The sequence below is a fragment of the Dendrobium catenatum genome, unplaced genomic scaffold, assembly GCF_001605985.2.
Source record: "Dendrobium catenatum unplaced genomic scaffold, ASM160598v2 fragScaff_scaffold_1638, whole genome shotgun sequence".
Classification (NCBI taxonomy): Eukaryota; Viridiplantae; Streptophyta; class Magnoliopsida; order Asparagales; family Orchidaceae; genus Dendrobium; species Dendrobium catenatum.
In genome coordinates this window covers 1641896-1667053 of record NW_021320100.1, presented here as the reverse complement: position 1 = coordinate 1667053, position 25158 = coordinate 1641896, and the positions used below count along the sequence as shown (strand labels likewise).

At 35.5% G+C, this 25158-nt stretch overlaps 2 protein-coding genes across 2 annotated transcripts; one reads left to right on the top strand and one right to left on the bottom strand.

The window, feature by feature from the left end:
• The first annotated feature begins 459 nt into the window (after positions 1-459).
• On the top strand, positions 460-6032 carry LOC110113334. Its single transcript, XM_020845884.2, has 5 exons — positions 460-823; positions 1606-1709; positions 2611-2787; positions 2868-4753; positions 5649-6032. The coding sequence occupies exons 1-5, from the start codon at positions 612-614 to the stop codon at positions 5775-5777; spliced, it is 2508 nt and encodes an 835-aa protein (XP_020701543.1). The 5' UTR covers positions 460-611; the 3' UTR covers positions 5778-6032.
• A 2273-nt stretch (positions 6033-8305) lies between these two features.
• On the bottom strand, positions 8306-24748 carry LOC110113328 (7-dehydrocholesterol reductase). Its single transcript, XM_020845874.2, has 13 exons — positions 24533-24748; positions 20557-20782; positions 20291-20346; positions 15139-15241; positions 14981-15046; positions 14542-14655; positions 10857-10983; positions 10385-10485; positions 10047-10172; positions 9785-9849; positions 9557-9638; positions 9387-9469; positions 8306-8628 (listed from the first exon to the last, which is right to left on the bottom strand). Exons 1-13 carry the CDS (start codon positions 24622-24624, stop codon positions 8562-8564), a joined length of 1308 nt encoding a protein of 435 aa, XP_020701533.1. The 5' UTR covers positions 24625-24748; the 3' UTR covers positions 8306-8561.
• Positions 24749-25158: the final 410 nt, after the last annotated feature.

Sequence of the window (25158 nt, the reverse complement as noted above, 5' to 3'; positions counted from 1 at the left end):
GGTTTTCGGGTCGGATGAAATATTGACACCCCTAGTGCGAAGGTGGCGGCGATACAGATGGTGTACGAAGACAGAGATAAGATTAATAACATACAAAGATGATGATATGACTGACAACATGAAAAGCTTATCAACAAAGAAGTTTTAAGGAAATGCAGAGTTTTGATAAGATGAACGTTATTGTTACTATTATTTAAAATTTTAAGTATTATATAAGTGTATAATAAAATTTAAATATTAAATACATAAAAAAAGAAATTTAAGTGATTTATAAATCCCTCAAATTTTAGTAGATATTACGTTTAATGCATTTATGGCACACAAATTCATGGTGGGGCTATATTTCTCCTCAAAACTGACAAAAAAATTGAAGAGAATTAACAAAAAGGCTCAAAAGCTCAATAATCGAAAGAGACCTCTCATCTCCTCAATCAAATAAGAAGCCAAAAAGCCCTCAATTTCCCAACTCTTTCTCGACCCTCAATTGAAATCCAGTCTTCCTTCTCTCCTATGCAGCCTATAACCTCACATGAGAGCTTAAAGTTCCCATCTTTTCCCCCTTTAGCTGTATAAAGCCCAGACCTTTTTCGTCTTCGCCGAGTTCGCCATCTATGTCGTCGGAAAATTGCGGGAAGACGATGATAACAGCATCAGAAGAGCTGTTGCCACCAGCTTCTGTCTCCCCTGACCGGAGCTCTGGCGAAGGCCAGAGGTTCTGCAACGTTAGGGGAGTTAGGTGGAGGATTAATCTAGGAATACTTCCTTCTTCGCAATCAGCTTCAATCGAAGATCTGCGCCGTGTCGCCGCGGATTCTCGAAGGAGGTGTGATTATCGTCTGCCCTCCCTTTGGATTTCTAGGGTTGCCTGAAAAGATACCCTCTTTTTGTCTTTTTAATGTGATAATACTTTTTTGGTGAGTTGGTTTGTTGTGATCTGAGGATTGTTTAGGATCTAATGCTTGCTTTTTTTCTCTTTAACTGTGTGTGTTTTTTTTTGTCCTGAATGAAATACGACTTTAATTTTGGTTTCTATTTTATTTTGGTTCGAATATTGGTTTCATCTTTTTGATAAGATGAGGCTAAATTTTTGCCTTGATGAGCTTCTTATCTTTAAATCTGGTATATGTTTTTTAAACAAGTAGTTTGGATTTTGAGAGCGCTATAGGTCTTTTCGGAATTTCTGCTTTGATTATGAATTTGAACATCTTTAGAACCCCAAATTACATGGGCAGCCATGGGATTAGGTTAGTATTCTCAAGTGACAACCTCTTTTTTTATTTGTTCTCAAGTGGATCTAATTTTCAATCTTTCCATTTGCTACTTAGAGTTTTCTTAATTTTTTAAATTTTAACTTACAACAGATAGCTTTCTCTTGCTCATCCAGTACAATTCAGTATACAATCATGGCTATGAAGTTAAGCTGATAATAGCTTTTCATTAGGGAATAGGAAGGCCTGTGGGTTATTTTCTTGGCTGATTTACAAAGTGCCTTGATAGTTGCTTATCTGAATATTTGAGTTAAAGCTGTCTGAAATGCACTTTTCAAACCTTAGTTATGTGAAAAGGATAAGTGATTACTTTGATAGATGTCCTCTGTTTTCACAGTTATGCAAGCTTGCGGCGCCGGTTATTAGTAGATCCACATACGCTGAAGGATGGAAATAGATCTCCTGATCTGGCTATGGATAATCCTCTATCACAAAATCCAGGTATGTTTACAGATCTTGTTGCAGCTTCTAATGGAATCTTCAGTTTTTTGCATCTTGTAAGACATTTATCTTTTTTTTTTTTTGGGTTTCTAATGCACATCCTCTTGTGCACCTCATGTAGGGTTCCAGCAATATTATTTGGATAATGTCAAGTTATATGAGGAATGTTCTTCCTCTCTTCATGCTGAACTTTCTTGTAGTTTTCTTTTTTATACATCAAAATAACAACTTTTGTTAGAAAATGTTAGAAATGATCTTTCTTTATTAGATTTAAACGAGAATTTGATTTTTAACAGGACACAACGGTGAAAAAGGATTCATGTAGCCGACCCCACGTAGTGGGACAAATGCTTGTTGTTGTTGTAAAATAACAACTGTTGTTAATCCTTGTATTTTTGGCGTATCCATAAATGGAAAATATTTGAATTAGGATTTCACAGCTTAAATTTGATCAGTATGGATTTTCCACTCATTGGATTCACTTTAATATGAATGCAATGCATTTTTAATCACGTAGCTCTTGCATTGCACCTATCTTAAAGTAAATCTAATAGATAGAAAATTCATCCTACCAAATTTGAATCTTGATATCCTGGCCAAAATTTTCTCCTCCATAAATTTCTTGATTTTAAACCATCTATGATATGGCCACTAAACAACTATGTTAAAATTCCATCATTGTTGATAATGTCATGGTATCCTTATCTGCATAACATATTGGTACAGAGATTCTATCAGTAGAGTTTCTATCATTTTTATTTTTTATTTTGGAGATGTATGATGCATGTTTTTAATGTTGATCTAAGTAATTTTGTGACGTTTTTTAATCAATTAGCATGAACCCATCATTAATACTCAACACACAAGCACTTGGTGATCTTTTTCATAAAACTTTTTACAGAGAGCACGTGGGGTCGATTCTTTCACCATGCTGAAATAGAGAAAATGGTCGACCAGGATTTATCGCGATTGTATCCCCAAGATGGTAGCTACTTTCAGACATCTACATGCCAAGGCATGCTGAGAAGAATCTTGTTATTGTGGTGCCTCAGGCATCCCGAGTATGGCTATGGCCAAGGTATGATGTTTACTATTTATAATCGACCACACGGTGAATTGTATCGACCATTGAAGCTAATCAAGCCATGTGTTCTACAGGAATGCATGAACTATTGGCTCCTCTAATATATGTATTACATGCTGATCTTGATTACCTTTCGAAAGTTCGAGGGCTTTATGTGGACTGCTTTAATGATGAATTTGATGAGTTGTCCTATCCAGAGAGTGGCCTTCTGTCTCATAATACAATGAAAAAGGCCAAAAGCTGGGATTTAGGAGGCAATGGCGACTTTTATCGGGGAAACGGGCCCAAAATTACATGCCTTGATGATCTCGATCCGGATACGAGGGATGTTTACTTATTAAGTGATGCCTATGGAGCGGAAGGCGAGTTGGGTGTGGTTATATCTGAGAGATTCATGGAGCATGATGCTTACAGCATGTTCAATGCATTAATGAGTGGTGCTCATGGGGTTGTTGCAATGGCTGACTTTTTTTCTATCTCTCCTAGTATTGGATATAGCACAGGTATACCTCCAATAATCGAGGCCTCATCTGCACTGTATCACTTACTATCTGTTGTGGATTCGTCTCTTCATAGTCACCTTGTCGATCTCGAGGTTGAACCTCAATATTTTGCGCTCCGATGGTTGCGAGTCCTATTCGAACGGGAGTTCTCACTTAATGATCTGTTAGTCATTTGGGATGAATTGTTTTCTGCTTCAAATGATTCATGTATGGAGAACGATGAGTATCAGTTTAGGGTCCTGTGTTCACCTCGAGGAGCTTTCATTGCTGCCATGGCAGTCTCCATGTTACTGCATGTTAGGTCATCCCTGTTGGCCACTGAGAATGCAACTTCCTGCCTCCAGAGATTATTGAACTTCCCAAGGAATATAAATGTGATGAAACTGATAGAGAAGGCAAGGTCTTTCCAAGCCCTTGCTTTGGAAGCAAATATGTTACCAGGATCATCATCACAGCATTGTTTCATGAAAAACAGTTCATTAGTAGCAAGTAGAGCTGGTTCAATCTCTCCTAAGACGCCAATTAGAATTTTACCTGACAGTTACTGGGAAGAAAAATGGCGAGTGCTTCATAGGGAAGAAACACTTCAAAAGAGTGATTTGAGCAGAGGGAGGAAGATCAAGGACTTGTTGGGGAAGAAACTAGGGTTATCTAGGACAGAATCAGATCCTTCTCCTGCAAAAAAGTTTAGCGGGAAGAAACAAGCAGGTTCTTCTTTCAGGCGTAGGCTATTTGATGATTTGCCTCAGAAGTTTGAGTCTGAAGGTGATGCAGGTCACCATATTTTACCAGGTCAAGAGTCTCCTCCTTTGAATGAAGATGTGAACAACCGTTTATTTGAAGAACCTGGTGATCCAAATATCAGAAGAACCTCTGATGAGCCATGCGATTTGAATATCTCAAGAACTTCAGAGTGCGTAGCTGAAAACACTTGCTTAAGCACAGAAAATTCCTCATTGTCTTCCATGGAAACAGCTCCCACTGAGGGGAATGATGGTGAAATTGAATCAGAGAAGAGTAGTCTCTCTTCGGATTCCTCATTCGGAGAAAATGAAGATGAAAATAATCTTGCAGAGGAGGAATGCAATAGTTATTCAGAGAATTTAGTACCTAATGTCGTAGAAGCCAATGCTTCCATTGCCAAATCTGAACAAAGTGAGAATGCTGAAGCAGTAGGAGTACCAGATTTGAAGGAGAGAAAATCACTTTCTGGCAAGTTTCAGTGGTTTTGGAAGTTTGGAAAAGGAAATTCATCCGAAGGAAGCTCTGAAAGAGGAGCAAATGCAAAGACACAGAGATCATCTAGCTTTGGAAGTGGAAATGTTTGCCATGAAACATCAGGAACTTCAGTTTCTGACCGCAGCTACTGTAGTGATAGCGTAAAGATAGAAGCTGGAGACAAGAAAGTAATGGGTTCCCTTAGGAATCTTGGACAATCCATGCTCGAGAATATTCAGGCAAGTGAAGTTTCCCTATTTTTTTAGTTCTTTTGTTTCATTCACTTCTACTATATCAAAAATACCTTCCTAAAATTTTTAGAAAGATACAAACGCAAGTCATTGGTTTTCTTGATCAAACTAATTTTAATTTCTCATTGAGTTCTTATTCTTGCTTGAGAAATTAAAATGTGCACTCTTTAATATGATTCCATGTTTTAGATATATTGGGTCTATTGTTTAGAGTGATGGTGAAATAGATGGGGATATTATTAATAGAATTCAAGTTGGATGGTTGAAGTGGAGGAATGCATCGGGCTTGTTGTGTTATAAGAAAAGTCCCCCTCAAACTTAAGGGAAAATTCTATAAGATGGTGGTGAGACCTGCAATGCTTTATGGTTTAGAATGTTGGTCGTTAAAAGAGAAGCATGTTAAGTGTTGTAGAGATGAGGATGCTCAAGTGGATGAGTGACTTTACTCTTAGAGATAGGATACGAAATGAGCATATACGTGAAAAGGTTGGAATAGCTCCAGTGGAAGATAAGATTATTTTGAGTCGTCTTAGATGGTTTGGTCACATAAAACGGAGGCCTTCCGATGACCCTGTTAGGAAAGTAGAGGTATTAGATTTGGCTTATGTTAAGAAAGGTAGAGGTAGACTTAAAAAGACTTGGTTAGAAAATATTAGAAATGACCTTTCTTTATTAGATTTAAATGAGAATTTGACTCTTAACAGGACACAATGAAAAAAAAAAGATTCATATAGCCGACCCCATGTAGTGGGATAAAGGCTTGATGTTGTAATCGTTGTTGTTGTATTGAGTTCTTACTCTTCTAAATATTAAGTTTGGTAAAGTCTTCAAACTATTATGTCTAAATTTAAATGCTAAAGCTTGATTGTCTTCATTACTTCAGGCCATTGAATCGGTTTTCCAACAAGAAAGAGGCCAAGCAGGCAACGTTCTTGGTGGCAAAGGACAAGCTACAGCCTTTGCAGCTCTTAAAGAACTTCGAAAGGTCAGCAATCTTTTGTCAGAAATGTAAGTCTCAGTCTTCCTACTTTTATGATTGTATCAATTTTTCTCTTATTTAGTATTCAAGTAAAAGCTTCTTGGCTTCTTTTTTCCTTAGAAAGATATAATTGTGGTGTAAATATCAATTGCAATTTATGAGAGAGGAAGGCTGCTGTAAATCCATTTTTGGATTATCTTGTATCTTGGAAACAAGCAGGAAGCAAGTTACTGCGTACTAGATATCTGTCTGTGGCTCTGAAATAAGAGGCTCCATTGAATTCTCATCTTAGTATTCTTTTGCTTTCTTTTGAGTTTTTGAAGACAAGGAAATATTGTGACTAGATGTGGTGAATGCTGCCTTTCTTGTATAGATGAGATTGAACATTACAAATTTTGATTGAGTTAGTAAAATTTGACATACTGAAAAGTTATTGAAGTATCTAAAACTTATCTTTTAGATGCAGACATCTTAAACATTCAAATTTTAAATGGCTAATAACTTTTACTTTTTAAGTTTTAGTCATTCAAAATTTATAATGGTGAAAGCTGTGTGCAAATAAGCAACTCTTATACATGGGATTGTGGTTATATTCATGCCGACCTCGTATAGTGAGATAAAGTTTTGATGCTATTGTTGTTATTGAGAAATTGTTCTGTGCAGAGTCCGAATGAGAAGAATCGTTCTGACATGTAAGTGTATATATTGTTTGTATGTATACTGATTTGATACACTGTACAAATATATACACTGTGTAAACTCACATGTCCAGAGAATTCTTTTCGTCCGGACTCCGCACAAAATAATTTCTCGTTGTGTGGATAGGATTCGAAGTTAAAATCTTAGAGATAACTATCAAAAGCTCTTATCCCTTAAGTCAGCAGTCAACTATATATATATATATATATATATATATATTCAGAGCCTCTCTTATTTGATTTTGTTGTAATGAAAGAGACTTGTAGCACAAGTGAAGTACTTATTGAACTTTGTATGAACTAATAGGTCTTACTCTTGATGATGAAATCAGCCTTAACCAGGTTGCTCCATGACTATGAGATGGAAAGCAAGTGAAGTACATGTATCAATGTAAAAAATCCTTTCATTTGATGCTGAGAACAGCAATAACATCGAGTCTTTTATGTTAATACTTGGGTCGACTACAAGAATCTTATTTCTTTATTTTGGCCTATTAAAAATCAAATTATGTCTTCATTTGGGATGGCTTTCTTTTTGTTTTTTAAAACAATTTTTTAGTACAAAATTAAATTTTAGTACAAAATTTTTAATTTTGTATTAAAAAATTGCTTTAGAAAGCAATAAAAAAGTTGTTTCAAACGAAGCTTATGATAAATGCATTGATGGTTTGACAAATATTTTATTTTGTTTTATTTATTATCCTAGTCATAATTTCTCCCACTTGGATTAAATATTTCAATGAATTAAATGCATGTCGATTGACTTGCCAGTTCACATGAGCCCACCCTTTCATCATTATGTGCTATCATACATGCATGCACTCAACATGATACATCCCAATTAAAAATTATTTTTAAACTCCTTAAAAATACTTCATAAAATATTATTATAGGCGTATCAATTAATTGATATTTATTAATCAAATATTTCCGCTAAAAGATTTTTTTTAGTAATGAAATTTTCTTATTAAATGCCCATCTTAATTTGTTGGTTAGCAATTTAGGCTTCATTTGTAAGAGCTTTTTTTAATGATTTTTAAAATAATTTTTTAGTATAAAAATTTATTGAACTAGAATTTTTTGTACTAGAGAGTTGTTTCAAAAGGAAATAAGAATTCTATCTCAAATAAAACCTTAGTTACCGAACAAGATGTCTTGAGCTCAAAACTTATATATATAATATGTGAATTTCCGTTTAATTCATTCAAAAGTCCTAAAAATTTGTTTTCTTGTTAAATAATTACAAGTGACACACCGAGGATTATGGTGGTTGGTGGGCGAACACGGTTGTGAACCCTCCATCCCGGGTTCGAATCCCCTTTACTATGACCTCACCTCTTAAGTGGGGCAAAGCAAGTGTGGATCTGATGCTGGTGGGTGACTTCGCTAAGTTATGCCGAAGAATTAGTTACATCGCTAACGCTTCCTTTGAAGTGACAACGAGTAGATACCTCCGTTTAAAAAAAAAATAAAAAAATACAAGTGTTCTCGAACACTGGATTAGGATTCGTGACCAAATCTCTTGCTGGCTAGATAGCAAGTTGATAGGTGAGATCATTAACCAAAATGGCTAATAATTGGAAAGACTTTGTGAGCTATTGATCAAAAGAGATGATTATATCTTATAGAATATGTATTCAAATATAATATTTTAAAATTGATTGCTCTGACAAACAACTTTGCAACCTTCTAATTTAATAGTGGGGCAAATGTGTATCTGGATAAGGTGTTGACTTGGACTTGTCATAATCAAATGATGAAATAATTTTAAAAATGGCAAAAATACATTTCTTTTATTTCAAAAGAGCCTAAAAATAAATTTAACATACTACAAATGCTGCCCCATCAACCATGCTCAATAAATAATTATTAAATAATAATAATAAAAAAAAAACATAAATTCTCCACATGGACCAAAAAACAATAATACTGTAATAATAGCTATGAAGCATAAAGAAAGAATATTACAACAAAGCATTTCTCAAAGCCAATATATTGTGCATCAGAGAATGAAGAAAGATTGCTAATATTAGATTTTAAACGCTTCTGTTACTAACAAAAGCACAAGTAAGGCCTTTCCAACCTGTATAATTGGTACTGAGCACAACAACATGGACGTTCAGTAAAGCCATGGAATGACTCTGGAAGGTACCTTGTTACAGTACAGCTTCCAGTATTTTCCATACCTGAAACAAACAAATCACATTACAGGTAAACAAACAGGTCATATTCCTTGCAGGATTAGGTAGACATGATCTGAAACAAATGAAAATTTTGATTAAACCATCCAGTCAGGATGAATCATGGTTGTGAAAATCAGAATGAATCGAGCGGTAGAAAATCAGGATCAACACGTAAAAATACATAGTCGAAACGCTCGAACTTGAACTGGGAGTAGTTGAACTAATTTAACTCGAAATTGCAATAGATAGATGTTGGTTTTTGGACTTTTCATGAAGATTGCGAAAATCGGACCGAATAATGAACTCGTAGAAGAAGAGGTTCACAGTTCGACTGGTCGAATCGAAATTGAACCGGATGACGTAATAAATAAAATTTAAATGACATAAAAATCATATAATAATATTTATTTTTTATTAAAAAATAAATTAAATTCATAGATTACGATTATCTTATATAATTTTAAATTTAAACATATTCAATCTTTAAATTTTATTCAAATTTAACAAAAATTTAACTTAAATATCAATTTATAAGTTTAATATAAATTATTATTACATTATATTATATAAATATATATAATTCACACTTATAGATTATATATTAAATTCATACTATTATTTTACATTTATAAATGATTGAGGTTAAATTAGAACATTGAATTTTTATTTCTATCAGTTCAATGTCTGAGACAATTCCAAAAAAATTTGTATGAATGATACGCTATTATGCACAGTAGGAGGAAGCATGTCCAATTCCTTACTTGGATGAACACCGATCATCGTCCCTCTTTGCCCGATCGAAGAGGAGAATGGTAAGAAAGATCACGTAGAAGTAGGGCAAGAACTGAGTGCAAAAAAAAAGCAGTTAGAAGGATCAAGAGTACAGTAATGTTAAGATGAAAAAATTTACATGCGAATAGATAAGCTTTACATGGTTAAAAAGGGCTGGAGCAGTCCAGAAAAATGCAGCTAGTATCTCTGGTATATAGTGAAAATGACGAGCTAAACCCCACCTGAAGGGAAAAAACAAAAGAAAAATAATTTGTTAAATGATTGCAAGAAGCTTGCATTCGAGTTTACAAAGTGATTTCTGACAATGATGCATTATTTAGGCATATAATCAGGAAAAAAAAGGTAGAATAGATGATTGGAGAGTCACCAGCCAGAAGTTAGGAGGAGGCTAGTTTTTGTTTCACCCTTTGTGGTAACATAGGTGGCAACTATCTGTTACAAATATATAAGAATTAACAAAAAGCATTCATACAAAGAACTTGAGTTACTAAGGCTTCGTTTAGGACGGCTTTCTTGCTGTTTCTTAAAGTAGTTTTTTAGTTCAATAATTAAAATTTTTGTACCAAAAAGCTGCTTTAAGAAGCAACAAGAAAGCCGTCCCAAACGAAGCCTAAATGAAAGACTTCAACCTTGGATGGAGGCCTTCCCCAGATCAAACATTTCCCATTTGTTTTTCGAAATTCTTGCCGTTGCCTATCACAATCATAATTGATGTATATGCACAGAAGTCCAGCTAGGAGTATAGATATTGCAAGCTGCAAAATTGAGAGCTCAATACAATGGCAATGCAACTATTAATCTCCATCAAATCTAAACCGGTTCCCACATAATAAGTCCTTCAGAGAAATGCATTTGACTCTGAATGAAGTATACTCCTAATGTGGTAGGGGCATGCTATGTTTGATAACTGGTTAAAGTTTCAAACCAAATTAAAAAAAAAAAAGAATGCCAATTTGAAAGATATTACCTGGGTACCTAGATTCACTGGATGATTTACAAGATACATGCCAGGGGAAGTATAGATTGAAGGTACCCACACTAGGCATCCCCAGCAAATGTAGAATCCAGCTGAAGACCAAAAGGATTGAATGAAACACAATTTAACAAGAATGAATAGTGTCGCATAATAGGGAAAGGAAGCTGATTGAAGCACAACATAGCAAGAAATTTACTAATGGCCACTTAAGAAAATTAAAGCTATTGGAAAGAAAAAGACATTTTCTTCAATAATTCTTCAGACAAAGTGTAAGGTTATTTCATAGAAAAAAGAAGGGACGGTACCTATAGCATGTTTATGCCCACAGAAAAACAAGAAAAACTGCCCACTCACCACTACCCATTCCCTGTGTCCAGACACCCTCTAGGCGTTTATAAACAATTTTTACAAAGATAAGGTAAATTCATAATTTATCTAAGCACATTAATAACAATTTGAGTACCTCTATCATGAGCAATATCCATTGTGCACCAATATCCAGACTCCCACAAGAAGAATTTGGTTACATAGGCCAGCGTCAGAATGGTGTATATTAGCATGGAGTTGGCCACTTGCCCATTATGTTCATACTAGAAAAAAAGAAAATTTATTTAAGCAATTATGAAGTATTTAACCCGAAAAGATGCTATCGAGCCTAATAAATAGGCGTAAAATAAATTAATGATATGATATTCAAACATTTAAATGTTAAATATGATGAGATGTGCTTAAAAGAGAGACGTGAGAAGCTGGATATCCAACAACATAAAATTGGTTATAAAAACAGGATGCCTAACTCAAAGATGATGTTGAAAAATTTTAATGAACTTGATAAATATAGCCTCAACATTATCGATAGCCTGCAATAACCTGAAAAAACAAAAAAGGTTCACAACTGCAACAAGACTTAAACCAAGAAGCTCCATGACCCACGGGAGGGAGGGATTAATTATTCTGTGTGGATGCCGAACGCCGTCCGGAGACCAACCAGAATGTGCCACGTCACCCCCTCATTCGGTACCGCGGCTTGGTACCACTCGGCACCGAAGCTCAGTACCACTCGGCACCGAAGCTCAGTACCACTCGGTACCGAAGCTCAGTACCACTGACGTGATGCAATCTGATTAGTCTCCGGACGGCGTTCTCCGTCCGGTCTCCACATAGAATAGTTTCTCCACCAGAGGATGGCATGATGCGCATATTTTCACAGAGTGAAAGATCAGCAGCATGTTGGGCCAAGGAGTCATCATTAGTTGGTGGAAATTGTTTCTTGAGTAATATTTGTGATTATAAATAGGATTGCATGGCTTAATAAAATATCCTATGAATTTACAAATTATTTTTTTCCTTTTGGAATTTTAATGTTGATTAGTTGCAATACTTGAAGAATTCTCAGAGTGGCTGTATCCTAGTATAATTGTGAAACTCATTTTTCCCATGATTTCATCCGTTTCTTTTGTTCTCCTAGTTCTTCGTCTTCTTCTACATTTTTTCATTATTATTTGAAAATGATCTTTTAATTAGATTTGTTATAATCTAGACTTTCAAAAGCATGAAACTATAATCAAGTGCATGGATTTTATAATCCTTAATTTTCTAGACATTAACTCCAAAAGGCCACATTTTTTTTTAATTTCTAGCCATAATTTCTAATAGAAGACGCCACTGATCTTTTGTCAAAATTTCGTTGATTTCTATCATGTCTAGTTTTCTGCTACGGTGAATTGTTGCTGGTTACCTTTCACAAGGGTGATTGCAAGGTGGTTTATCCTTCAGTGCATGATCGTATTGTTGCTAAAGTACTCAGGCTGCGCTGCTGCCATTTCCATTAAGGAGATTAGCTCCTCTCCATAACTCTCCTCTATTTCCACAATCACTTGGATTTCTACCACTATTGGTTCAGATGTTGAACATCACCATTACTCGCACTACACCAACTGCATTGCCTCAAACGCATTGCAATCATCAGGTCATCAAGAACATTAGTGTTCCAATGATGCAATTTTCGTCACCATGAACATTAGTGTTCCAATGATGCAATTTGCTCTCCTTTTGATCAAATAATGGTATTACCCAAACTAAATTAATTAATTAATTAATTGGGTAGTGTATTTGAAAAACTTTAGTAAACGAGAATTTGACTTTTAATAGGACACAATGGAGAAAAAGGATTCATGTAGCCGACCCCACGTAGTGGGATAAAGGCTTGATGTTGTTGTTGTATTTGAAAAACTTCACGCTTTAAAAAGCTAGATTAATCAAAACATGATCGCAATGTGTTAGGAATTTTTCCCAAATAGTATAATTTATGGTCAGTAAATAAAATCATAAAGCTAGGGATACGTTTACATTTTTTATATAAAATTACACATTGATTTTCTTCTCGTTTCAATTATATTTTTCTCCCCGCACATATTTCACCCTTCATCCAAATTTGTGATTGGTTGAGAAATAAAATAGCTAAAAGACAAATTTTCATTATTTTTTATAATACCAATGATTTTAGTTGCTTAAGAAATCAAACGTTCAAAAATTTGGTTTGAAGGTAGAGAGGAAAGGCTCACGCATCCTTCTAAAAGGATAGTATTTTATCCCACAGAGAGATTATACATATGAGAATATTTCAACAAATTAAAGATGGCATATAAAAGTTCAACTAATATATAAATTAAACAAGTATGTGGCGACATTCCTACAATGTGTGCTTGAAGTGTGTTCGTGCGCTTCTGCATGATGATCACCAATGGCGTACTTAAGCGATAGAAAGTGGGCAAAGATTCACGCTCTCCTGCATATATGCTTGAAGTGCATTCGAAGTATGTTCCCCAGGTAGTTTGGTTGAAGATAGCACCATCACAGACGATGGTTGATGGTGTCAGAGATGCAATAGGTATGATGAAGGTTTTAGCTTGTTCTTATATCTCAAAAAGTACAAACAAAACAAGGAAGAATGCTCACACTCTCCTGGATGTGCTCCATAGCTAGTTTGATCAACAATGGTAAAGCCAAAGATGAAGTCATTGGTGCTATAGATGTGATAATTTTAAGTGAATGTTCCCCTTATTCTAGAGCTCATGAAGGTTCATACTCTCTCACATTTGTGCTTGAACCGTGTTATCTGGCTAGTTGATCAATGATGGTGTTCTCTAAGACAAAATCAAATTAACAGTGTTGGAGAAAAGATAGATAAAGAAGTTGCGGAGGGAGTAGACATATAATATCTTGGAAACCGCAAATGCCACAATAATAAAAAATGGAGAGGTCGAAGTTCGAGAGAAGAAATGGCATAATGTTTTGAGTTCTCTTATCTACCACGAGTTGAATTATATTTAATATCAATATTTCAAACCTTTGGATTTAAAATCCAACGGTGGATGTATTAGGCTAGCATGGACTTTCTCCTCCTAGGTGGAGAATAATCATTCTCCACCCACTTATAATTTGATGTTATGATCTTCAAATCAATATCAAAACCTTTAATTCTCTTTACCATCATTAAATCTAGTTGTATATACTTCAATACATTCATGTTTTCTGCTTTCGCAATGAGTTCCCTGTTTCTACCCATAGATGAGGTATCATATTCAACATAAGTTTTCTGCTTTCGCACGTAGGCGAGCTACTGTATTTATTCTGGGTCTATTGCACTTTATTTGCAGACAAATAAATATGTTCATTAGAAGTCAACTATCCCGGCCCATAGGCAAGCTATGAAGTCGTAGTACAAACCCCTTGTTCCTCCCCACAAGCAAGGTGTTACATATCCCTTGATATTGTTCATAAACAAACTATCAATTTCATGAAAAGCACCTTGTTTTCTTTTGTAGGCAGGTAGTTATGTTTACAACAAATAACTTGCTTGGGCTCATAGGTGGGCTACAATGTTCGTGATGAGCACATATCTGATAATCGCTTTCCTTGATGCACTTGATTGATCATGGAATATGTTTAGAGGTCATCAACATATTCCATAATTAGCTTTGACTCCTAGATTATGTTGTGTGTGTTTAGGGGAAGATTTGACAAGACTAAACTTACAAAATCAACCTAATTAAGGATTTGCAAGAATCAGGAAACTATATAACCTTTCTCAACTGAAATTCAGTATAATAAGTACTTAAAAAAAAAAAAGGAGAATAACGACTAACCTGCTTGAAGCAGTAGGTCATGGCAAGAACAGCCCATGACATCATACCAAATCGGCAGTTTGTGAAAACCTTAATATCAAAGTCTTTCCCAATGCGAGGATACAATTCCATCCCCTGAGGAATCAAATAAGCTATAAATTAGTTACAATACATTTATATGCTTCTGCAATTAGGTTAGGGATCTGTTATGCACTAATATGCATTATCCAACCTACGTAAAACCATATAAATTACTGTCATGAAGGGCATAAATTAAGATCTCCTAGTACTAATTATATTTTGACGTCATATGTTTCTGCAATTATTGGCATCATAGAAACCATCAATTTCAATGAAGATTGAGACAAAACACAACACATACAAACAGCAATCAGCTAGATCAAATTTATGTCCATAAAAAATCCAAAACACTAGATAGCAAACAGACTAAAAGACTTACCCAATAGAAATCAACTATTGGATTGCCAGATGATCCAGAGTCGGTAGAAGATGGAGCCACATGACCCTGAAAAAAAGACGCCATTGCTGCTCAAAATAATAAGATTAATAGAAAATTTAAAAAAAAAATGAATAGTATTTAAAAATGAACAAACTTACTTTCAGGTATAAGAAAATGCAAAATACAAGGCTTCCCACAACAAGTGCTGAATAAATTTCTCCAAGATGATCGTAAACGATTGAAGGGTCAAATATCTCAAACCTTACATGAAGAAGATCAACTGTTAAATTAAAATAACAAATTTCAGGGATAAGAGCTATCATTTATGAGTCTGTACTCTGGGCAAACAACAACATATGTATCATAAACATAGATAATTCTTTTGAACTTCCATCTGGATAATATTACATACCAGTCATTTTGAGTCCCTTAAAAAAATAACCTTTAGCCAAAAAAAAAGTGCACATTAAGATATGAATTTAAGAAAGAAGTCATCATGGTATCCAAAGAGATTATACTGGAAGAAGAAACATAACTAATACAATGACTACCAAGTACCAATCATCACAGTTCATTTCCTAATGCCAATTAGCTGAGAAAGAACAGAATGACTGCCAGTCCTCCATTCCTATGGATATAGCAAAAGGCATAACCAAGCTTTAAATCAGTCCTCCCTCTACATGTCAATGTACTGATGTAATTATTTGGCAAGGAAATGTAAGCTTAATATATCATTCAAGGCTTTGTTGTTTTTTGACGAGGACATCCACTGGAGATTTCGACATACTTACGATACATAATTTCTTTTATGTTGTTTTAGTGCATTACTTTTAATTAATTTTTTCAGTTTTCCACTTGTACCCCTATGAGGGATTTGTTTCATGTTGTAGCCGGAGGGCATTTGTATCTTTTACATTTTTGTGCTTTGGAGGCCTATATATAAAGGCCTAGTCTTTGTATTATTTTGGGGGATTACGAATTATGAAGAAAATTTCAGCTTTCTTTGATCTCTTAGTGAGTTCTTGAGAAGAAACTCTAGGTGGGTGAAAGCAATACCTGTCAACCTTTGGAGGATTCCAAGGTTTGCGGTTCTACAATCTCTTAATAAGTTATTGGTTCTTTTATTTTAGTCTTCATCTTCCTCTTCCCTCTTCCCCTATACCGCCGACAATCCCCTCCCTATCTCTCCAAACCGACGGCCTCAACCTGATGTAGACGGGTAGGAGGATTGAATCGTAAGGGTCTTGAAGAGCAAATCGAGGGGTCTAAACAGCAGCTTTTAACTCTTAGAAGTCTTGGACAGCAACTCTGAACTTTAAGGCCAGCAAAACAGCAATAGGAGATTGCTACTATGGCTGGACAGTAGCGTTGACACTTGGAAATTTCTTGACAGCTACCTCGGATGCTTGGGAAAACCTTAAACAGCAGCTATAAGGTGCTAGGAGTATTCTGGACAGCAAGCTGCAGTCTTCAAAACGTGCAAGGCAGCAAAGAAAACACTTTGCTGGAATGTGGGCAGCAAACAAGAGCTTCACGGGAAGAGGAGGGAACTTCAGATTTTTGGAAAAGGGAGTTTGGGAATTGGAGGGAAAAACTAAGGCAATAATTTCACTTGAAGTAATTAAGAGGGAGAGAGAGGCGGCAAGATGGATAGGAAGCTGGCGGGATTGAGGGATTGGGGGGAATTTTATTTCCTAATGCCAGGTTCTGGTTTAGGAAATAAATTAGGACTTGGGATTTGGGAAAGTTTCGGCCAAAGGAGGAGAGGGAAATTGAAATTGCTTCCAATAGTGGAGGTTGGGAGAATAGGAAATAAATCCTAATTATTCCCTATGGGGGGCCGGTGGCAATGAGGGTGAAAGGGGCAATTAATGAGGGGATTTATGATATCCTAGTTTGGTTTTAGGCTTTAGGAACGTATTTAATCAAATCCAATTTGAATTAGAATTTCAAAATAGATGTGAATTAAAACTTTCCTAAAATAGGTGACTTAAATTAGGAAAGATTTTTAATTCAAACTTGATTGATTTTGAATTTCAGAATTTTCCACCAGTAGTCTTCAACCTAATTAGGAAACTCAAAGGTGAAGGGAAGTGGGGTGTGGCCGGCGGCAAGGAAGGATTTCGGGCAAGGGGGCCGGCAGCATGGTGAGGGAGGAGGGAATTGTGAGGGCCTTCAATGCTTTATTAAATTAAGAAATTAAATTCGGAATGAAAGATTTCATCCAATTTAATTTGACATTTAAATAAGCTATGAATTAGGAAGTTACCAAAAATAGGTGAACTAAATTAGGAAAGAAATTTGAATTTTAAATTAAGTCCAAATATCATGCACCCCAAATTAGGAAATCCAAGGAGAGAGGAGAAAGAGGATGAGGCCGGCAGCTAGGGAGCCATGGCCGGCGGTTTGGAGGATTTTCTGGTGAGGTGGCTGGCGGCTTATGACAGAAATGGAGACGACGATGGTGGACGTAGGTAGAGGAAGACGACGACGGCTAGGAACAATAAGAAGGAACAAAACAAAAACAAAGATAGAAGATAAAAACTGAGAGCCTTGGATTCTTCCGAAGACTGACGGGTGATGCTTTGCCCTTCTCCAAGGGACCTCAAATCACGAGCCCGGACCCATCCTGCGGCTGGTGAAACTCCGATTCCTTCCCATAGGAATCTCACTAACGCTCTCTCAAAAGAACACAAGTGTGGAACACAAATTTTTAATATCAATAATTCATCCTTATTACAATAGCTTAAGGCCCTATATATAGGCCACAACATAAGAAAACTCAAAATACAAAATTGTCCCTTGGGCCACAACACTCACATAAATCAGCCTAGGGGTAAAACATGAAATACATAAAATAAGAGCTAAAATTCAGAAAAATAACTCATAATTGGAGATTTAAATTATAGCCGTCGATTTGCGACGCCTCCTGTGATAGATGCGCCAAAGCTTCGTACCGATGTCCGCATCATAACCCCTCCCCTTGATTCCCCATTACCCGCCGCCCCTCCACCTAACAAGCCGCCAGCCACTTCATCAACCCGGCGGCTGGCCCCACCCCACCACCCCTCTCCCACACAAGTCCAAACCGCTGACCCCTCCAATTGATTCCCAAATTTGAAATTCAAATTTCAAATGCCCATTAATCATTTTCCTAAAATGGGTTTTAGCTAATTAGGAAAGCTTCTAATTGAAATTTAATTAAACAATTGATTTCAAATTCTTTCCTAAGGTTAGAATTTAAATTAGGAAACCTCTCTAATTTGAACAAATTTGAAATTAAATTCAGATTTGTTTCAAATCTTTATTTCCTCCCTTGGGGCCCGCATGTTTAATGAAATTAAACTCTCTCCTAGCCCTATATGGCCGGCCACCTCTCTTGGATCCCCCTCTCTCTCCTAATTAATTCAAAGCCTCCATTAAAGCTCCTCAATCCCTTCCTAAATCTCGCCAAATAACCTCCTTTCTCCATGCATGCCACCGACCCTCTTTGGCCTCCAAAATTTTGAATTCAAATTTTGAATTCTAGTTCTTACCTCCACCTCATTATTTCCTTTAATTAATTACCCTCTTTGGATAATTAATTCTAAAAGGAAAATTAAAACCTCAAATCCCCTCCATTAACCCTAGCAGTCCCCTCCCTCATCCCACCTAGCCCCAAACCGCCACCCCTCCTCTCCCTGACCACCAAAAGCCGGTCCTCCCCCTCCAAGGAACACAACAAAGAGTCCTCCCATGTCCATGTGTGGCGGATCCGAAAGTTGATCACAGATTCGTTTACAATTCTCAAGAGGAGATCGACATCATTCAATCATCTTTCTTCGATCTCGAATTTGGATCCAAAGACACTGCCGAGGAATAAGTGGAGTGTATTCTCTTTACTTTGGTGGACGTCATCAACGAGCAACAACCTACAGGACAGTGAAAAATCGCAGGACGATCACCCCCCTCTCCAACTCCGGCCAACTTCCCGTTGATCAAGATCGCCAACCTCTTCTGTCTTTCAGTGACATCACTTGGATTGTTGACATCCCTCCTCCGTTAACCCTTGTTGACCCGTATGCTGTGCTGAAACAAAAGAAAAGAAAAGAAAAAATTAAATCTTACCTACTCTGCCATCCCACGACCAGTGCACGTCGCACGACCGTTGTCGGTCGAAGTCGCATCTCCCCACGTTCTCGGCACGACTTCGCGTCATTAAATTGCCAAAGGAATGAGGCCTTCGGCCTCTGGTTCGCAGCCTCTGCACTACCTCCTCTGACTAAGTAGACCAGGGACCACGATGGCCCGGGACGACGGAACCATGGGATCTTGATCGGGCCCATCATCCATTCCCCCACCATCCGCTTTAAGTGCAAGATGGTGCAAATTTCTATTTTAAATATCAAAATTTTCAAACGTCCAAACTATTTCCAAATCCCAACCCATTGCTGCTACTATATGCCAGATAACACGTATCTCTACGTATCTAATCGATGACTAGCCTTAATTGAAAGTTCTCTCTCGTGATCGGGAGGGGTAATTAACTATATGGGCTTGCTCCTATAGGAAACCAGAACTCAGATCATAAAGTCCTGCAAAATGAGGATTAAATCTCTGGGTAGTGTCTTATCTATAAACCCATATGCCTTCCAAAATTTACCCCGGAACTTAGTTCGTTAAAACTCCCTCGCTCAAATAAAAGCACAATCAATTAGTGCGCAGCGGGGAGGCCGGGGCCGAATTTTTGGAGAGAGTGAGCAAAAGGGAAACTCGAAGGTGAAAGATCTATTTGTTAAGTGCCGGATTATTGTTAATTGCATATGTGTCTTGCTATCGTCTTGTTATTGTCTTGAATTGTTCTGTTAATCTATCGTGTAACCGCATGCTAGAAGCAAGTCAATAACTACGAAAACTGAAGATCCTAACTTAGTGAAACATTAATCTTATAAATTCATTGCTAAAATAAATTTCTTAATAAAATCCTGCAATTCCGTTGTATGTTTCACATCATTTTTGCTGAGGTATGAAAAGGTGGAATGCAATGTAACAATTCAATCATCTAATAAATAATAAGAAATGCATAGTAGTTAGAATTTTTCATTCCTTTAGATGATACCCATTGATAATATCTTAAAAATAAAGACAATCTAGACATTGTTTAAAATAAGTCCCATTTTTTTAATAATTGCATGAATATAAGAGAAATGCAGCTATTGTTGCTCAATAAAAGTGTATATTCACATATGAAAGCAATGCACTGCATATTCCTGCAAATCACAATAGAGCACTAAAAAGAATAGCTCAAGTTCAATGGTTTAGTTTACGTACCACCAAAGTCCAAGATAAGTTATCAAAGTTACTGTATACGCTTGCAGCCCATTAGCCTGATAATTATAAACAAAACAGCATTTAAGAAAATACACTGAGAATTATCGAGAAAGATAATTTGAGCAGGGAACAATGCCAAGCACAACTAATTTGAGAAGGGAAAGAAAGCATGAGTCGAAAACAATCCACCAATTCATTTATGCCCATACTAATACCTCATGAATAAAAAAAAGAGGTGGTTCTTTCTAATTTTAACCAACACCAACCTTATAAATGGGTACGTTGCCTGCAGGAGAGATTGGGCCTTCAAACCTTTTTCCAGGCAATGCAAGCTGCAGAAAAGCTTCAAAGGCACCAAAACAGGCAATAATTTTCCATGCAATGATAGATGGAGTCGGCCATATAGATTTGAAGCCATTGAGCAGACCATGTTGCTTTAAATAATTAAAAGTATGTAGCACCGAACCATCAGCATGGACCATTGTATACCATCTGTAGGAGAAATAGGACTTGAATAAATCAAAATCACGAGTTAACAATCTCTTTCATAGTTTCAGCTATGCTTGAATAAAGTTCAAAATGCATTGATAAAAGAGAAGTAGCATCCTTTACAGCATGATTTTAGAAAGCAAGCATCTTCAGTTATAGTAGCAATAGTAGTAGTAATAATAAAAATAATGATAAATAACTGTGATAAGAACATAATAGTATAATCATAATCATGTTCATTAGGCTTATCCCAACTATGTGGAATCACTAATATGAATTTTAACCTCAAATCCTTTATGTTAATCGCTACAAGCAGTGCTAATTCTAATTTGCACAAGTTCTTTGCATAACTTCTAAACAAGTTTACTTTCATATATACTTTTCCTTCAAAATCCTTCCCAATTAGACATAAACATGAAAAAAACCCTAATTGCTTTGATCATTTGATGACATTATGATTCCTGTTTGAAGTGCAAAGGAATTCACATAAAACATCAGGTCATATTAACCTCCAAGACGCTAAATAAAATCATCGAATAATTTCAGTTTCCCTATCAACATTTGATAGAACCTATTATCATATTTAAATTATCATATAAGCTAACAATTCACAATAAAAAATCATATTATATATCATTATCATTATTAAGGATATTTTCCTTCATTGCTTGCATTTTTTTATCAATATTCTCTTATATTAAGCACATAGAGATGTAGGCCTTTACGAATTTTCTCTTCAAACATGGTAAGAGGCTATGGACTAGAATCTTTTGATCTTCTTTAAGCATCTTACCGCTGATGACGAACTCCCTGACCTTCTAATATCCATTAGCTTGCTCTCACCCTTTCTTCTAACTACAATCCACCTATGCTCAATCAACTTTTCCATCCATGAGATAATCATCTCCATTGTTGACCATTGAAGGATTTGGCCTCCATTCCTCACAAATTTTCTACATTAGTGGTCTTTTGCCTAACTAGGCCAATCATGTTCACTAACCTTGAGTCCTTGACAAGTCCTAAGTTGAATGACAGAAATTTTGCAGCCATGAACAAAGCTTTTTGAGTAAAAAGAATAATTCAGACATATCAACAATGGACAGATAATAATCTCCATTGATTCTCCGACATGAATAAAAAGTTTGCAGCTTTATTTCTTAGCTATACTCTAATATACGTTGTCCAGCCTAACCAATTGAAAGCTAAAACACAAAATTATATAGTCTCTAATATGCATGAGAAAAACTACATGATCTTTAATATAAAAATATTAAGATGAAATTCATGCTGCTTTGGTTTAAAAAGCATTCATTTGTCCTCTTGAAGACAGAACCTTGAAATGAACCCACATGGGATTCAATCTTCAGTCTGAATCATCTTTTACAAAGTAACAAATCTAAAGATTTTATTTGCTTGCAAATTCCACTCCCCTCTTTCTAAAAGTATATGGTAGTCCTTCAAAGTTCCTTGAAAACATTCTTAAAGTTTTTAGGAGCCTCTTAAGATAAATCAGTTCAATTTTTTGTGAGATTGCTTAGTATATCTGAGTAAGCTTTCAATTCATACTTTTTTCAAGCAAAATATTCTAATAGTTTAATTGTGAGAGATTTAACTTGACAAGCCTTAGCATACATCCATGCTATGCATAGAAATCCACACAATAGTATTATTTTATTATTCACTTGTAAGTTAGTAGTATATCTAGAATTTGTTCTACCTACACACTATTCTCACGTGAAGGTTCTTCGTTAACCTTGAAAAGGATACTAGTAAGACTTAGGCTTGACTAGGACTCATTGAACCAAAATAAAGCTGCAAGGTTAGAGTTAGAGTGCCTCACCCATTTAAAGAAGCCAGTGATAGCAGAAATTGCCTAGTAGGAATTTGGAGAGAGAATGCAGAAGCAATTGAAAAGGCAATCATTACAAATTTATTAATTTAATTCTTTTTTACAATCAGATTATTTTTCCTCTTGCTTTTGACTTCATTTGGTTTTGTTCATCTTAATTATCCCCTTACTCTTGCGATAAATTGGTTTAATGTAAACTTAATTTTATTTTGGATTATTTCTTATCACAAAATTTGCCTCCGACCCCCCCCCCCCCCCCCCCCCACACACACACACTTGGGATTGCACAAGAGTTGACATTACTGTTACATGAAGGTCTTAACTCTAATATGATTGAGTGATTCATCAAGCATTACTTAACTAAATCAAAAATATGTGCACAAGGACCAACATTATTGTGCTTTGATATAACATAACTTTTTTGTACCTTTGAGATACATTTTTTTTCTTGATATCTGTCCATTCAATTCTCTAATAATGCACTGATAATTTTTTTTCTAAAAACCATAAACAACTAAATATTTAGGAAGATAATGGAATTTCAGTTTACGTTGATTGAAGAAAACAGGAAGACCATTCACGAAGAAATGCAAATTATGTCATACTCATTATTTTTCTTGATGACCACGTTTCCCAATCTCTTTTTTAAGTTACTGTTGGAGAGTTTTGTGCCGTTAGCTCGCCTTTTTTGTGTGAATTAGCTGCTCTTGATAGTTCTCATTCTTGAACTCAATATTGTCCACCATTGTTTAAAATTGTACCATCGGAGGAGTGCCGCAAGACCCATCTTAGCACAATTTTGAAAAAAAATGCCATAAGGCATACACCTTAATTTGGCTTGATGAGTCGTATGCCTAATGGGATTGAGATGTACCTTTGTGTGATCTGTAAGAGGAAAAAGCCTTAAAACATGGTTTAGGAGATTTAAAATTTTTAATTTATAAATTTAATATATAAAATAAATATTTTTTGTGATTTCTCTACACATAAACCTAAAAAAAGAACAGAGAACTGCAATCATATGCATCTCCTTGGTTCCAAGCAGCACGCTGCACTTGCACCCAACGTTGCTCACACTTGCAATTGTAAGTGAGGATAATGGATGAGAGAAAGCAACTCACTATAATGATAATTCTAAATTTCTAATGAAGGTAGACTAAGTAATGAAAGTGGAGAAATCTTTAGAATTCATAAATTATAATCTTAGTGACTTAGACTATTTTCTTATGCTGACTTGGGAGTGAGAGAGACTTATTATTATCATCTTAAATTGAATTATTATAAATTTGCTTTGTTATTGGTATGTTACTTATCATTTCATATTTTTTTATAAATCTAATGATGATAATCCTTTTTTACCACTGCCTCAACACAGCAATAATCTTGTCCTTGTGCTTTTGTTTCAAAATTTATTGGAGATCCTCTTAGTCTCATGTTCTTCAAGGTTGGATCTTATGTGTCTTATTTTATGCCTTGTATTTAGTCTAATCCCTCCCCGGCGTTTTTTTAGGATACACTTCAATATGCTTTTGAGCATTAAAAAAAAACTAAATAAAGTAAAAAACAACAAAACATGAAAATTAAATTGTTCCTTAAGATCAGCCGATCGCCTGATCTAGTAAATAAAAAGAATCAACAATCACCAAATCCCATCAGAATTAAAAATCTTCGAAAAAATAGATCCGACTTCTTCTTCGAGTAAAAAAATCAAACCCCATCTTCGAAAAATCCATCCCGACTCTCCAAGCTCGCATTTCTCCCTTAAATTCCAGAATTAAAAAAAAAAAAGACAACACAGATTATTATTTCACGCAAAACAAATAAAAAATGTGCGAAATACTCCAAATACTATTGAGGCTTCGTGATATTCTCAACGATCTTAGACAAATAGTCAAAGGACTTACAACAAAATGACGAAGGGCGGACAGAGGGCGAGAAGCGCAATCATCGACGTGTAAGTCACCATCGCCGAATGCACCATTGCCGTCTCACCCATTTTCCCTCCCTCGCTCGCGGTCGCGGCTGCTCTCTTCCCTCCTCACTATTACAGTGGAGGCGAAGCTACTGGTCGCAGAAAAGCAATTCGACCCTTGCGGCCTTGCCCATATATTTTTAGGTCACTGCCAATAAATAATTGGCAATTTTCTGTTAAATATTTGAAGCATCTTATTTATTAAAATCATTAAATTTTAAAAAATAATTAAAGTATGCATTTTATTTCTTAAAAAAAATTATGCATTTTATGATTTATTTGATTAGAAAATTGATCAAAAATTCACAGCCATTTTAATTTCCACAATTTTCATGAAATATTTTTTATATCTTTGTAAAAAGGGAGTATTTTTAATTAAACTTTTTTTTTTATTTAACATGTCAATCAATCCATTAACATAATATTTTATTAAGAATTATACAATTTTTATATATTTATTATATATTTAATGATGATATTTTAACCTAATATTTTTTTCCTTTGGTTTATAAAAAAGCAAGTGGTATTGGCCATTATTAACTTGTTAATACTTTTATT

Coding starts and splice junctions, on each gene's coding strand:
- LOC110113334 (XM_020845884.2), top strand. CDS start 612: ATGTCGTCGGAAAATTGCGGGAAGACGATGATAACAGCATCAGAAGAG. Junction 1,710..2,610: donor TCCTCTATCACAAAATCCAG/GTATGTTTACAG, acceptor AACTTTTTACAG/AGAGCACGTGGGGTCGATTC. Junction 2,788..2,867: donor CGAGTATGGCTATGGCCAAG/GTATGATGTTTA, acceptor TGTGTTCTACAG/GAATGCATGAACTATTGGCT.
- LOC110113328 (XM_020845874.2), bottom strand. CDS start 24,624: ATGGGTGAGACGGCAATGGTGCATTCGGCGATGGTGACTTACACGTCG. Junction 20,347..20,556: donor GCAACGTACCCATTTATAAG/GTTGGTGTTGGT, acceptor TATAATTATCAG/GCTAATGGGCTGCAAGCGTA. Junction 10,984..14,541: donor TGACCTACTGCTTCAAGCAG/GTTAGTCGTTAT, acceptor CTTTTTTTCTAG/TATGAACATAATGGGCAAGT.